The sequence below is a fragment of the Labeo rohita genome, chromosome 6 (genome assembly GCF_022985175.1).
Source record: "Labeo rohita strain BAU-BD-2019 chromosome 6, IGBB_LRoh.1.0, whole genome shotgun sequence".
Taxonomy (NCBI): domain Eukaryota; kingdom Metazoa; phylum Chordata; class Actinopteri; order Cypriniformes; family Cyprinidae; genus Labeo; species Labeo rohita.
Window position 1 is genome coordinate 31,904,589 of NC_066874.1, and position 14,471 is coordinate 31,919,059.

The window sequence follows — 14,471 nt, forward strand, 5'->3', positions numbered from 1 at the left end:
TTTTTATTAGTAATATGCATTGCTAAGAACTTCATTTGGACAACTTTAAACGCAACTTTTTCAGTATTTAGATTTTTTTTTTGTTTGTTTGTTTGTTTTTGCACCCTCAGATTCCAGATTTTCAGATAGTTGTATCTCTATCAAATATTGTCCTATCCTAACAAACCATTTTGCATTAAATGTAGAAAATATAAGTTAGTTTGATTATTATTTAAAATTTTTATTGTTTATTTTATTATAGTACAGTTCATTATAATGCAGCATTTACTTTTGGCCTACAGCCCTCAGTCAAGTTTGATGTTTGACCCTTCATAGTAAAACATTTTTGGTTTGAATTCCTCTGACATCACATGAGGTTGTCATGGGCAGTTCTATAGGATCGCAAAGGTGAGACTGACCTCTATTCCCAAGACACAAATCATAATGGTATAAAATGATGTTTCTCATCAGCTTGCTTCACACCAGACTGGAGCGGCTGCAGAGGTATTACTGCAAAGACAACTGAACTTTGTGATTTTGTTAATGCGACTGAATTTTATATTGTCTTGATGGACAATTTTTAATGTCCTATGCTCTCTCTTTTTTCCCAGAAAGTGGTGCTGTCAAAAGATGAACATTTTACTGGTGGGCAACATCACACAACCCCAGTATCTGCGGGACAGCTTTAGCACAGCAGTGACTAGAAATGTAATCGTGGTTGGTTTGTGCATCTCCATCAACTATATCAACGGCACGCTCGTCCACACCTTCATCAAGCATGAGATCTTTAACGGAAACCCTCGCTACATCCTCTTCATTCACATGGTGTTCAACGACATGATTCAGCTGACGATTGCAGTCCTCCTTCACGTTTTAAGCTACGCTGTGTTTACTCTCAATATCTCTTTCTGCTGTGTCTTATTGATGAGTGTTATATTCACAACGCTCAACACACCCCTGAATCTCGCTACCATGGCTATAGAGCGCTATATAGCCATATGCAACCCTTTACGTCACGTTCAGATCTGTACCGTACGTAAAACGTACATCCTTATCGGTCTAATCTGGGTCCTGAGTGCCATTCAGGTTCTTCCAGACTTGTTCATCCTGTTGGCTACAAGACCTCTAACCTTCTTCTACAGCAGAATGGCCTGCGTCAGAGATTATGTGTTTGATAACCCATATATAGTAGAAAAGAGAAATGTTGTGTACATCATTTACCTGACCTTTGTGTGGCTCACTATAGTGTATACTTACTTGAAGATCATGTTTGTTGCAAAGGCCACGAACTCGGATGCTCGCAAAGCTCGGAGTACCATCATCCTACACGGGATCCAGCTTGTGATGTGCATGCTAACGTTTGTTGGACCCTTCCTGGACAGGCTGTTTGCGGAAATATTTCCGTTGTTTATTATGGATACGAGATTCGTAAGTTATTTAGTAATCCAGATAATGCCCAGGTTTATCAGTCCTATTGTGTATGGCGTGAGAGATCAATTGTTTTGCAAATACCTGAAAAGATATTTACTGTGTACAATGTTCAACATGAGGAGAAAAATACAAAATCTCCAATCCAGCAAAAATTCATAATAAAATATTTAAAATATATAAAGATATTTAAAAAGCAAGAGAATTATATAAGATGTTTGTATGATACACAAATGTGACCCTGGACCACAAAACCAGTCATAACTAGCACAGGTATATTTGTAGCAATAGCCAACAATACATTGTATGGCCAAAAAGCATTAGTATATTAAGTAAAGATCATGTTCCATGAAGATATTTTGTACATTTCCTACAGTAAACATATTAAAGCATTGCTAAGAAATTCAAGACAACTTTAGTTGATTTTCTTAATATTTTGATTTTATTGCACCCTCACATTCCAGATTTTCAAATAGCTGTGTCTCAGCCCAGTATTGTCCTATCCTAATAAATCATGCATCAGTGGAAAGCTTATTTATTCAGCTTTCAGATGATGTATAAATCTCAATTTCAAAAAATTTTACCTTATGTGGTCCAGGGTCAGAAATACTCTCATAAACCAATTGTTACATACTTGCAATGCAAAATTCAGCGAAAGTTTCCAATAAATCCATGTGAAAATTCACTATATCAAAATATTGTCTTTGCGAGCAACATTTGTAAATGAATCTGATTTGTGGACGTGTGTTAAAGAAATAATTTAATAAATATATACTGCACTACGTGCACAATGAGTGACATTTCGGAGGTTGATATACTCCTGCATTGGCTGGCACAAAATTTCTAACTAGAAGTACCCAGATGATTAATTATCATCCAGAATGGATCTTGTTTTGTAGGAAACATGTCATTTGTACAGTAAGAAATTGCATAAGATAAAAGACATTTTCAGAGAAGTGTTTGGGATCTGCAATCACTTTCTTCTAGACAGATAGATAGATAAATAGATAAAAATCTATCTATCTATCTAACTACAGTTGAGGTCAAAAGTTTATATACACCTTGATTCTTAATGCTGTGTTGTTACCTGAATGATCCACAGCTGTGTTTTTTTTTTTTTTTTTTGTGATAGTTGTTCATGAGTCCCTTGTTTGTCCTGTACAGTACTGAAGACTCATATGCAACTATTACAGAAGGTTCGAACACTCACTGATGCGTCAGAAGGAAACACAAGGCATTAAGAGCCGGGGGTGTAAACTTTTGAACAGAATAAAGATTTGTACATGTTTCTGTTTTGCCTAAATATCATATTTTTTTCATTTAGTACTGCCATTCAGAAGCCACAGAAAACAGAAAATGTTTCCCAGAAGACAAAATACGTTACATTTACCGTTCTTCAAATTTAAAAAGTTTTCACCCCCCTGGCTCTTAATGCATTGTGTTTTCTTCTGAAGCGTCAGTGAGTGTTTAAACCTTCTGTAATAGTTGCATATGAGTCCCTCAGTCGTCCTCAGTGTGAACAGATGGATCTCAAAATCACACAGTCATTGTTGGAAATAGTTCAAATACACAAAAATTTGTGGGACCTGAAGGATTTTTATGAAGAACAGTGGGCAGTTTAACTGTTGAGGACAAACAAGGGACTCATGAACAACAATCACTATTAAAAATCGAGCATATGTACATTTTTGAACAGCGTCATTTTTATAAATTCAATATATAAACATATGTAAACATCTTTTATGTGAAATATCTTATTCAGGTCAGTATTAAATAAAAAATATCATGCATTCTATATGATCCCGATTTTGGTAAATAATTAACATTTTAAAGATTCTGCGAGGTGTATGTAAACTTTTGACTTCAACTGTATATTTCAGTGAACTAACACTACCTTCATTTAAGGAAATACCATTAATTATGTCACTGGGACAAATAAAGAAAAAAACAACTCACAAGCTTAGTGAAATGTATGTCAAAAAAACCCAGAGAATTCAGACATATACAGTATCGATGGCCTTAGAAAAATGCCCCCTAAAACTGGGCCTATTCTGATATATCCTATTTTGAATTCTTATTTTTCCCATATACATTGCACTAAGCTTCTTTTTTTTTCTTTCTACATTTGCCCTAGTGACATAACTGACGTCAACACCTACAATCAGAGTGTGTGAGCATTTAAAAAGCTGACATGTCTTCACATCTCTTGCTTGCCAGACAGGGGCGGGTGCTGGACAAGGGTGAGTTCTGCGGTCTGACCAGTTACCTAACCAGAAAAAGTCATCTTTCCATTAATTTATTTTATTTCTATTCATTCATCCTGTGCTAACTAGGAATGGTGTTTTATAGTGCTGAAAGCTTGACCGGAAAATGTCATGGCTGCCAGTTGATGATTTTTTCACTTTACAGGCTTCAACGATTGTACTGGAACAGTTTATTGTTATTGTTATCTATTGTATTGTTATTTTATATTCAAAAGCATTGTGATCAGCAAAAGCATGTAGGTGATGTATGTATCTGCACCATAAGCCCAAAATCCTGTGCATGGAAGCATGACATGAGAAATAATTTTATGGCTGATTTATACATATTAAGTCATTGCAAGTATGTTAAAATTGGTTTATGAGAGTATTTGTGACCCAGAACCACAAAACCAGTCATAAGGTTCAATTTTTGAAATTTGAGATTTATATGTAATCTGAAAGCTGAATAAATAAGCTTTCCACTGATACATGGTTATTTGGGATAGGACAATATTTGGCTGAGACACAACTATTTGAAAATCTGGAATGTGAGGGTGCAATAAAATCAAAATATTGAGAAAATCAATATTTTAAAGTTGTCCACATTAAAAAATATGTTTTGATATATTTACTGTAGGAAATGTACAAAATATCTTCATGGAACATGATCTTTACTTAATATACTAATGATTTTTGGCCATACAATGTATTGTTGGCTATTGCTACAAATATACCTGTGCTAGTTATGACTGGTTTTGTGGTCCAGGGTCACATTTGTGTATCATACAAACATCTTATAGAATTATGTTTGCTTTTTAAATATCTTTGCTATCACAGAAACATGTGGTAACATTAATAATGAAGGTTTTAATGTTATTTTATAAGTTTTTTAGTTGTTGATTTTTAGATTATTATATTTGGTGCACCACAAGTCATAAAAAATACTGACATTTAATTTGTTTTCTGCTTTCATTCAAAGCATAGGCTTGCATTGCATTTGAGATACATGCTTAATCAGATCTATATATGATGTATATACTATAATATTTCTGTGTAGATAGATAGATAGATCTCGAATGCAATGTAAGCCACTTTGGATAAAAGCATCAAACAAATTAAATATATAACAATATCTTAATAGGCAAGATTTACATGCATTTCAATCTGTTTTTTCCTCTTTTTTTCAGACTTAAGGCCGGAGTGATGAATTCAACAGGAGGCCAACAACTCCTCATAAGAGACACGTTCACCACGGCCGTCATTAAGAACTTAACTGTGGTCCTGGTGTGGTTCCTCCTCAGCTACATCAATGGCAGCGTCGTGGCCACGTTCTTCAGACACCAGATCTTTTATGAAGACCCTCGCTATATTCTTTTCATACATATGGTGATTAATGACGCAGTGCAGCTCACTGTAACCATCGCTCTGTTTTTGGTCAGTTACATCTTGTATACTATCAGTGTAGGAGTGTGTTGTTTCTTTATGCTGGTGGCTGTGTTCACCACCCGCAGCACGCCGGTCAATCTGGCCGGGATGGCAATCGAGCGCTACATCGCGATCTGCTATCCTCTGCGTCACTCACAGATCTGCACGGTGCGCCGCGCTTACATGCTCATAGCGGCTATTTGGTTCATATCCGTGGTTCCTGACATCACTGACCTTTTCATGACTTTATCAACAGAGCCTCTCAGTTTCTTCCAAAGTAATGTGTTTTGTCTCAGGCAGAATGTGTTCAAAGACCCTGTGCTGCTGTACAAACGGCAGACGTTCGATGGGATTTATTTCTTGCTGGTGTTCCTCACGCTGCTGTGCACGTATCTACGGATCGTGTGCGCGGCCCGTGCGCTCTCCACCGAGAAAACTTCCGCCAAACGGGCGACCAGCACTATCTTGCTTCACGGGGTACAGTTGCTCATGTGCATGCTGTCCTATGTGTCTCCCAGTGTGGAGGGCGTACTGAACATCATCTTCCCGGGACGCATTTTGGAAATGCGTTTTGCTAACTATTTAATTGTCTATATTTTGCCACGCTTTTTGAGTCCAATCATATATGGAGTCCGGGATAAAAAGTTCAGGAAGTATCTGAGAAGGTATTTTGTGTGTAGAATAGACACAAGAGTAGAGTGTAAAGATGGGGAAGATTAAAGTTATAACATCATTTTGTAATATTATAATGTGCCAAGGGGTTTGGAATCATAATCTGATCTGTAACAAATTGTGCTTCTGTCTTAGCAAATGTGTTAATTTAAATGTTTACCACAGATCTTCAGAAATGTTTTACTCCTTTTGAGTCTGAATAAATTCTACCTCTATGATGAGTTACATAGACCACAATTGTTTTAAAAATATTAATTTGTGCAATTCATTTATTTACATGTCTGTCTGTCTATCTATCTATATACAGTATCTATCTATCTTATGTATCTGTCTATTAGTTATTTGGTACACTGAGAATTGGTCAAATCAAAATTCACTAGTTTATTCTAGTCAAATATCATTTAACATCACTGAATCAACATAAACACATCAATTTATACTAATAAAAAATAAACTCTATGGTTTAAATCAGATGGAAATAGCAATTTTGAAGGGAACAATTGTGTAACAAAAAAGTTGCATTGCTTTTGATGGAAAATATGATGTAAAAACATCATACACAATAAACAGTATTTCACATTCCAAAGTCACAAGTATTTTTTAGAGTAATAAACTGATTATTAATTAATCAAAACAATGCATTTCTTTTATTTTTTTCTCATCACATTTATAAAACTGAGGCCTAATATGGAGCACATTAAAGGCCTTTACTAACAGCAACTTGATCTCGTGAGAATTTTTAAATATATGATTTTGTTTAAATCCACATACAAATTTAAATGAAAATAAGCTTTTATAGTAAAACTATGTTTTCAGATGAAACATATTTGATAAATATTGCAGATGAATATTCACACTTATTTAACAGCTAATTTAACATGTGATAATTTACACCTCTGTTGACATCTTTTCTCTGGGAAAAACAAAACTGTGCTAAAGCCAAACCCCTGAAGAATTTTCTGTGCATCCTCCAATCAGCTACCCTGATCTATATCACATCCATACAGTATATAAGATTCACCACAGGCCTGGACTGTCAGATAGGGCAGGAGTCGTATTAGGTAAGAGTGGATTTGACTAATCTCTAAACACTAGTTAACAATCTTTAAATGAAGCATACTGGAAAATTGCATTATGCTGGGATGTACTGTGCCTTACAACTACAAGACATGTTTATGACATTTATTTCTTTCAGGAAACAAAAACTAATTAATCTTGTATGTATTTGTGCAGTAGCATAATAGAAAAGGTATATGCATAGGTATTATATATACTTGCTTATATAGCCATATTGCTCTAACAAATCACTGTCATGCATTTTATATGACTTTGACTGTAGTAAGCTTTACTGGGTAAAAGATGAATGGTACAATGAATGTGTAGCCTATTATTATATTTTGTTTAGCTGTGTATACTGTCTATAATGTGTGCTTTATCATCTCAGGTTGAGAACATGAACTCCAGCGCTGTCTCAGAGTATAGTAACTCCTCTTTACTCCTTCTGAATGCCATACCGCGGGACAGCTTCAGCGCTGCTCTCACTAAAAACATTGTGGCCATGCTTGTGTGGCTGGCGCTCAGTATCCTTAACGGCAGTATGGTGTCTACTTTTCGAAAGCACTGTTTCTTCTATGAAGATCCACGTTATATCATGTTCATCTGCATGGTCATCAACGATGCCGTACAACTGACGCTGGTCACTGCCTTGTATGTGGTTAGTATCGAGATGAAATATGGGGCCAAAAAGGATTTAAAGGACTCTTATACATGCCGGAATGTCATTGCATTGGATGCTAAATATTGAAGTGTTGTTTGTTTTAGATATTTTAATGTAAAAAAGTAATATTGTGAAATATTATCATGTTAAAATAACTGTTTTCTGTTTGATATCTTAAAATGTATTTATTTCTGTGATGCATCATTACTCCAGTGTGACATGATCCTTCAGAAATCATTATAATATGCTTATCTGTTGCTCCTTTCTTATTATCAGTAATAATAAGAAAATAATATTTTCATATTATCTTTTTAAAATCTGTTCTTGCAGAATAAAAGTATTAAACTAGAAAGTTGAAATTTGTTGCAACACTTTTCATACCACTAAAATTCAAAACTTAAGTTTAAATGTTTTACTTTTTTATTTTTAGGTTAATTTTACTTTTAGCTGCTTAGTATTTTTGTAATACATTTTCCAAGAATTGTTTATGAATAGAAAGTTCAAAATACCTGCATTATTTGAACTTGAAAAAAAAATTAAATGTTTATTTTTTTATTTAAAAATTAAAAATAAAAAAAAGCCTGTAAGTGAATATCTTTTATATTTTGTCTCTTTTGTTTTTAGTATGTTAAATCATTCATTGTAAAAATTTTCATTCAACACAAACTGACAACCTGACTTTAAATGTCAAAAAGTAAGACAAATTGAACAAATGAAAACAAATGTTTTTAAGCATAATAACTGTATAATGAAACCATGCCATTTCTAATGTGCATGTTGTTTTCTTTCCGAATAGGTGAGTTATGCCTTCTCAAAGATCCTGGCATCTGCCTGCTGTCCGCTGATCATGACCGCTGTGACGACCACACGTTCCACCCCGCTCATCCTGGCCGGCATGGCCCTGGAGCGCTACATCTCCATCTGTTTCCCCCTCCATTACAGCCACATCTGCACGGTCACACGCACCATGTGGATCATCGGGGTCATATTCCTCCTTAGCTTCACTCCCCCCCTTACCGATCTTTTCATTACTGTGGCCAAAGAACCACCACAGTTCTTCCACGCATCCATTTTCTGCGATCACTCACTCTTATTCCGAGACCGTTCGATTTATTACAAAAACTGCGTGTTTGATATTGTGTATTTCTCTTTTGTCTTCTTGACTTTGCTTTATACGTACTGTAAGATCATGCTGACGGCCCGTGCGGCCTCCACTGACCTGGTGTCAGCCAAGAAGGCCCGAAACACGGTGCTGCTCCATGGGGTTCAGCTGCTGCTGTGCATGCTGGCGTTTGTCGTGCCATCCATGCAGGCTCCGCTCATACAACTGTTTCCGATGTACAGCCTAGAGATCCGTTATGTTAATTTTCTTCTGGTCTACATTATCCCGCGATTTCTCAGTCCTATGATTTATGGATTCAGGGATGAGAAGTTTCGCAAGTATTGGCTCAGATACTTTGTTTCTAAAGCACACAAAGTAAAACCAGCCAAACATTTCTCTCAAAAGCCTGGATGATGTTTTGTTTATTTCTATGCCACATGAATGATTTGTAGGTGACACTGGTTTCTGGAGTAGAAAAAATGTTCAGAAATCGAAGATTTCATTTTAACAGGCAACAGGACATTTGAAAACTATATATTTCAAAAGAACAAACACATATAATTGTGTATTTAAAAAATAAAAAGACCTGTTTAAAAAGAAGCCCGTCACATTGCTAAATTGTTAAAACACTTTTGGCACAATTCATATAAAGGTTTATATTAATATACAAGACAAAATGCTTTATGGGGAGTTAAACTTGTTTAAAAAAACATTACAATTATATATATAGGTATGCGTATGAGCAAAGTATATTTTGTAGTTGCTATAACTGGCATTCATGTCCTCATATGAAACTGCATGTACTACGCAATTTATTACAATTGGAAATACTGTTTGCAATAGTTTTAGACGCAATCTAACAGAACATTGCCACCTCAGTTGCCCAAATGGTATCTTAGAAATGTCAAAAAAGGTCATGCAAACCTTCATCAGGCTTGCATCATCTTAAAGTTGCTCATTAATTCAGCCAAATCCTCAGTTGTTCAGTTTGCCCTTCAGAGAACACAGCCATTGCATCATCATAAGAATATATACAGTATAGCATATCATGCATTTCTTTGAGGTCAGAGGCCATAGCAATACGGCAGGTTAGTTTAGTATTAAGTTTTACCACAGTCAGAATGTGAATGTCTTTTCTCTTCAGCTGTCTTTGTAAAGGTTGACACAAATGCATTAACTGAGTTTTTATAATGCTAATGTAGTTCAAGTGAGCTTGTACAACTTTATATTGATAACTGAGATGCTACAACATATTACTCTAATGATAGTGTACTTATGTAAGTGTATAAGTAATTTAACCACTGGAATTCTTCAGCTGTTGCAGGTTACAGGACCATAATGAACAGCACCATTCCAATGGATCAGTTTTATGACTATTTAAACAAGAACGTCATCAGTGTATTCTGTGGCCTAATCATCAACTATATTAATGGGACATTTGTGCTTGTGTTCTTCAAAAATACCATTTTCTATAGTGACCCAAGATACATTTTATACACCCATTTGGTAATCAATGACATGATTATGTTGTCCATATCTGTGTGCTTACAAGTCACAGTACATGTTGTGGGGATCTTCAGTCTCTCAGTGTGTTGTGTTGTGCTGCTTTTGACTAGTATAGTCACAAAGAACTCTCCACTAAATCTGGCCTGCATGGCCATAGAGCGTTACATTGCCATTTGCAAGCCGCTACACCACACGCAAATATGTACAGTTCGCAGGACCTACATGCTGATCTGGCTAATATGGACTCTGTCAGCAATGCCAGCTTTCACTGATATATTCATCACATTATCAGCTCGACCAGCAAGCTTTTTCTCTACTTCCATTTTATGTCAAAGATTGTTCATTCACAACACCTGGGAACACACAGTCAATGATACTGTGTCGAATGTTGTGTATTTGACATTTGTGTGGACTACACTGATCGTCACCTACTATAAGGTTCTTTCCGCAGCAAAAGCTGCTAGTACAGATCGAGTGTCTGCTAGAAAGGCCCGGAACACGATACTACTGCACGGAGGTCAGCTTTTACTGTGTATGATGACCTACATCAACCCATTCATCAGTACATCACTTATAACTCTTTTTCCTCAGAATCGATCAACCATTCTGTTTATTCTGTATTTGCTGATAAATATTCTACCAAGGTTACTAAGCCCACTGATCTACGGGTTGCGAGATAAACAGTTTGCTGAGCGCATAAAGGTGTATTTTTGTTGCAAACAAATAAAAACACAGATAATACCAGTGAAGTAAGCTATAAACAGAGTATGTTTTATATTCATATTTTTCTTAACTGAATTGATCAGCATTTGATTCTGTGTAAATGTATGTGTGTGTTATTTGATAAGTGAATTTCTTCACTCCTGATAAAGGAACATGTCCATGTGTGGTATGAAGATCTGAAATAGTTTAATTAGTCTAGATTACCTTTAAATCCTCTTGTTCTTTTGCAGGGTGGGTATGTATATAAAATATACCATATTCAAAGTCCAAGCATAAGTGTACGTTTGCCGAGTCAAATTTGACTTGTTTGACAAATTGGACTTGGTCTCACTTGGTCTACCTATAGGCCTAGCCTAGACTTGTCTTTTTAAGTGAACAGAGGTTTTATAGCATGTGTTCGAAAGACAATACTAGAAACTACACAGAATAAAATATTATAATAAAATCATTTTTAAAGTCACTTCAGCCTGTTTTCTATATTACAAAGCTGTGACATCTAGTTGGATGAAGTTATATTTACAATGCATTATGCACTATAAACTATAAATTAATGATATCTAACATATTGTTAGTTAACACTGTTCTTAGAAATGAGGTTGCAGTATTACTGCCACTGCCGCTTTAAGAGACTGCAGTACTTGCAAGACTCGCATGGAGGAATAGCAAGAAGAATGTTTTGCCCGCGAATAGTAATTTACTTAAGAAAATGATCATGAAACCACAAGAATGCTCGGTAAGTCTTTAATTACACTTGCAGAGTAAAATTGATGGCCGATGGCTGTGTATTTTTATATATTTGTATACTTGAAACTACTATTTCGTATTTTGTGAGACCGTATGTGTGAGGTAGCTAAAGTTAGTTGCATTTAATAATATTCAGTGAGAGTGAAAACATTTCAAATATATAAAGTTTTCAAAGTCAGATGACATTCAGCGTACATTTGTGTTTTGATACATCATGGAACAAATTGCATTTAAAGGAATAAGGAAAACGTTAAGCAATTTTTTTGAAGTACATTATTACAACACACATTATTGTTGACATTAAAAACACAAAACGTATATAATCAATAAATCAATCAATAATTCAGCAGGCTACTTTAGAAGTACCGTTTTTGGAATTCTTTTTTTCAGCCCACTTTATTTTAACGTGTTTTTAGTAAAAAATTATACTATTGGTTTTTATATTTTGTCAGGATATTGTCATGTCAACTGCCTAAATAGTATCTGAAAAATGTCAGAAAGGTCATGCAAACCTTAATCAAGCTTGCATCATCTTAAAGTAGCTCATTAATTCAGCACTAATCCTCAGTTGTTCAGGTTGCCCTTCAGAGAGAGCAACCATTGCATCATCGTAAGAATATATACAGTATAGCATATCATACATTTCTTTAAGGTCAGAGGCCATAGCAATACGACAGGTTAGTTAGTTTAGTATTAGGTATTACAAAATGTGAATGTCTTTTCTCTTCAGCTGTTTTTGTAAAGGTTGATACAAATGCATTAACTGAGTTTTTATAATGCTAATGTATTTCAAGTGAGCTTTTACAACTTTATATTGATAATTGAGACGCTTCAACATATTACTCCAATGATAGTGTAATTATGTAAGTGTATAAGTAATTTAACCACTGGAATTCTTCAGCTGTTCCAGGTTACAGGATCATAATGAACAGCACCATTCCAATGGATCGGTTTTATGACTATTTAATCAAGAACGTCATCAGTGTATTCTGCGGCCTAATCATCAACTATATCAATGGGACATTTGTGCTTGTGTTCTTCAAAAATACCATTTTCTATAGTGACCCAAGATACATTTTATACACCCATTTGGTAATCAATGACATGATTATGTTGTCCATTTCTGTGTGCTTACAAGTCACAGTACATGTTGTGGGGATCTTCAATCTCTATTTGTGTTGTGTTGTGCTGCTTTTTACTGTTGTAGTCAGCATGAACTCTCCACTAAATCTGGCCTGCATGGCCATAGAGCGTTACATTGCCATTTGCAAGCCGCTACACCACACGCAAATATGTACAGTTCGCAGGACCTACATGCTGATCTGGTTAATATGGACTCTGTCAGCAGTGCCAGCTTTCAGTGATATATTCCTCATATTATCAGTTCGACCAGCAAGCTTTTTCTCTGCTTCCGTTTTATGTCACGGGTCGTTCATTCACAACACCTGGGAACACGAAGTCGTTGATATTGTGTCGAATGTTGTGTATTTGACATTTGTGTGGACTACGTTGATCGTCACCTACTATAAGGTTCTTTCCGCAGCAAAAGCTGCTAGTACAGATCGAGTGTCTGCTAGAAAGGCCCGGAACACGATACTACTGCACGGAGGTCAGCTTTTACTGTGTATGATGACCTATGTCACCCCATTCATCAGTACATCACTTATAAATCTTTTTCCTCAGAGTCGATCAACCATTCTGTTTATTCTGTATTTGCTGATAAATATTCTACCAAGGTTACTAAGCCCACTGATCTACGGGTTGCGAGATAAACAGTTTGCTGAGCGCATAAAGGTGTATTTTGGTTGCAAACAAATAAAAACACAGATAGTACCAGTGAAGTAAGCTATGAACAGAGTATGTTTTATATTCACATTTATCTTAACTGAATTGATCAGCATTTGATTCTGAGTAACTGTATATGTGTGTTATTTGATAAGTGACTTTCTTCACTCCTGATAAAGGAACATGTCCATGTGTGGTATGAAGATTTGAAATAGTTTAATTAGTTTAGATTACCTTTAAATCCTCTTGTTCCTTTGCAGGGTGGGTATGTATATAAAATATACCATATTCAAAGTCCAAGCATAAGTGTCTGTTTGCCGAGTCAAATTTGACTTGTTTGACAAATTGGACTTGGTCTCACTTGGTCTACTTATAGGCCTAGCCTAGATTTGTCTTTTTAACTGAACAGGGGTTTTATAGCATGTGTTCGAAAGACAATACTAGAAACTACACAGAATAAAATATTATAATAAAATCATTTTTAAAGTCACTTCAGCCTGTTTTCTATATTACAAAGTTGCGACATCTAGTTGGATGAAGTTATATTTACAATGCATTATGAACTATAAACTATAAATTAATGATATCTAACATATTGTTAGAAATGAGGTTGCAATATTACTGCCACTGCCACTTTAAGAGACTGCAGTATTTGCCGCGTGCACAAGCAAGACTCGCATGGAGGAATAGCGAGAAGATTTTTTTGCCCACAAATAGTAATTTACTTCAGAAAACGTTCATGAAACCACAAGAATGCTCAATAAATCTTTAATTACACTTGTAGAGTAAAATTGATGGCCGATGGCTGTGTATTTTTATATATTTGTATACTTGAAACTACTATTTCGTATTTTGTGAGACCGTATGTGTGAGGTAGCTAAAGTTAGTTGCATTTAATAATATTCAGGGAGAGTGAAAACATTTCAAATATATAAAGTTTTCAAGTCAGTTGACATTCAGCGTACATTTATGTTTTGATACATCATGGAACAAATTGCATTTTAAGGAATAAGGAAAACATTAAGCAATTTTTTTGAAGTACAATATTACAAACCTCATTATTGTTGACATTAAAAACACAAAACGTATATAATCGATAAATAAATCAATATTTCAGCAGGCTACTTTAGAAGTACCGTTTTTTCAG

At 35.3% G+C, this 14,471-nt stretch overlaps 5 protein-coding genes across 5 annotated transcripts; all 5 read left to right on the plus strand.

Moving 5' to 3' along the window:
- The first annotated feature begins 433 nt into the window (after window positions 1–433).
- LOC127167133 (odorant receptor 131-2-like) lies at window positions 434–1,569 on the plus strand. The gene is made up of 3 exons (XM_051112976.1): window positions 434–483; window positions 591–1,011; window positions 1,066–1,569. Exons 1-3 carry the CDS (start codon window positions 434–436, stop codon window positions 1,567–1,569), a joined length of 975 nt encoding a protein of 324 aa, XP_050968933.1.
- Window positions 1,570–4,853: 3,284 nt separating this feature from the next.
- On the plus strand, window positions 4,854–5,795 carry LOC127167134 (odorant receptor 131-2-like). The gene has a single exon (XM_051112978.1). It carries the CDS (start codon window positions 4,854–4,856, stop codon window positions 5,793–5,795), a length of 942 nt encoding a protein of 313 aa, XP_050968935.1.
- A 1,474-nt stretch (window positions 5,796–7,269) lies between these two features.
- LOC127167135 (odorant receptor 131-2-like) lies at window positions 7,270–8,980 on the plus strand. Its single transcript, XM_051112979.1, has 2 exons — window positions 7,270–7,461; window positions 8,261–8,980. Exons 1-2 carry the CDS (start codon window positions 7,306–7,308, stop codon window positions 8,978–8,980), a joined length of 876 nt encoding a protein of 291 aa, XP_050968936.1. The 5' UTR covers window positions 7,270–7,305.
- Window positions 8,981–9,904: 924 nt separating this feature from the next.
- On the plus strand, window positions 9,905–10,825 carry LOC127167136 (odorant receptor 131-2-like). Its single transcript, XM_051112980.1, has one exon. The coding sequence runs from the start codon at window positions 9,905–9,907 to the stop codon at window positions 10,823–10,825; it is 921 nt and encodes a 306-aa protein (XP_050968937.1).
- A 1,638-nt stretch (window positions 10,826–12,463) lies between these two features.
- LOC127167137 (odorant receptor 131-2-like) lies at window positions 12,464–13,384 on the plus strand. Its single transcript, XM_051112981.1, has one exon. It carries the CDS (start codon window positions 12,464–12,466, stop codon window positions 13,382–13,384), a length of 921 nt encoding a protein of 306 aa, XP_050968938.1.
- The last annotated feature ends 1,087 nt before the right edge of the window (window positions 13,385–14,471 follow it).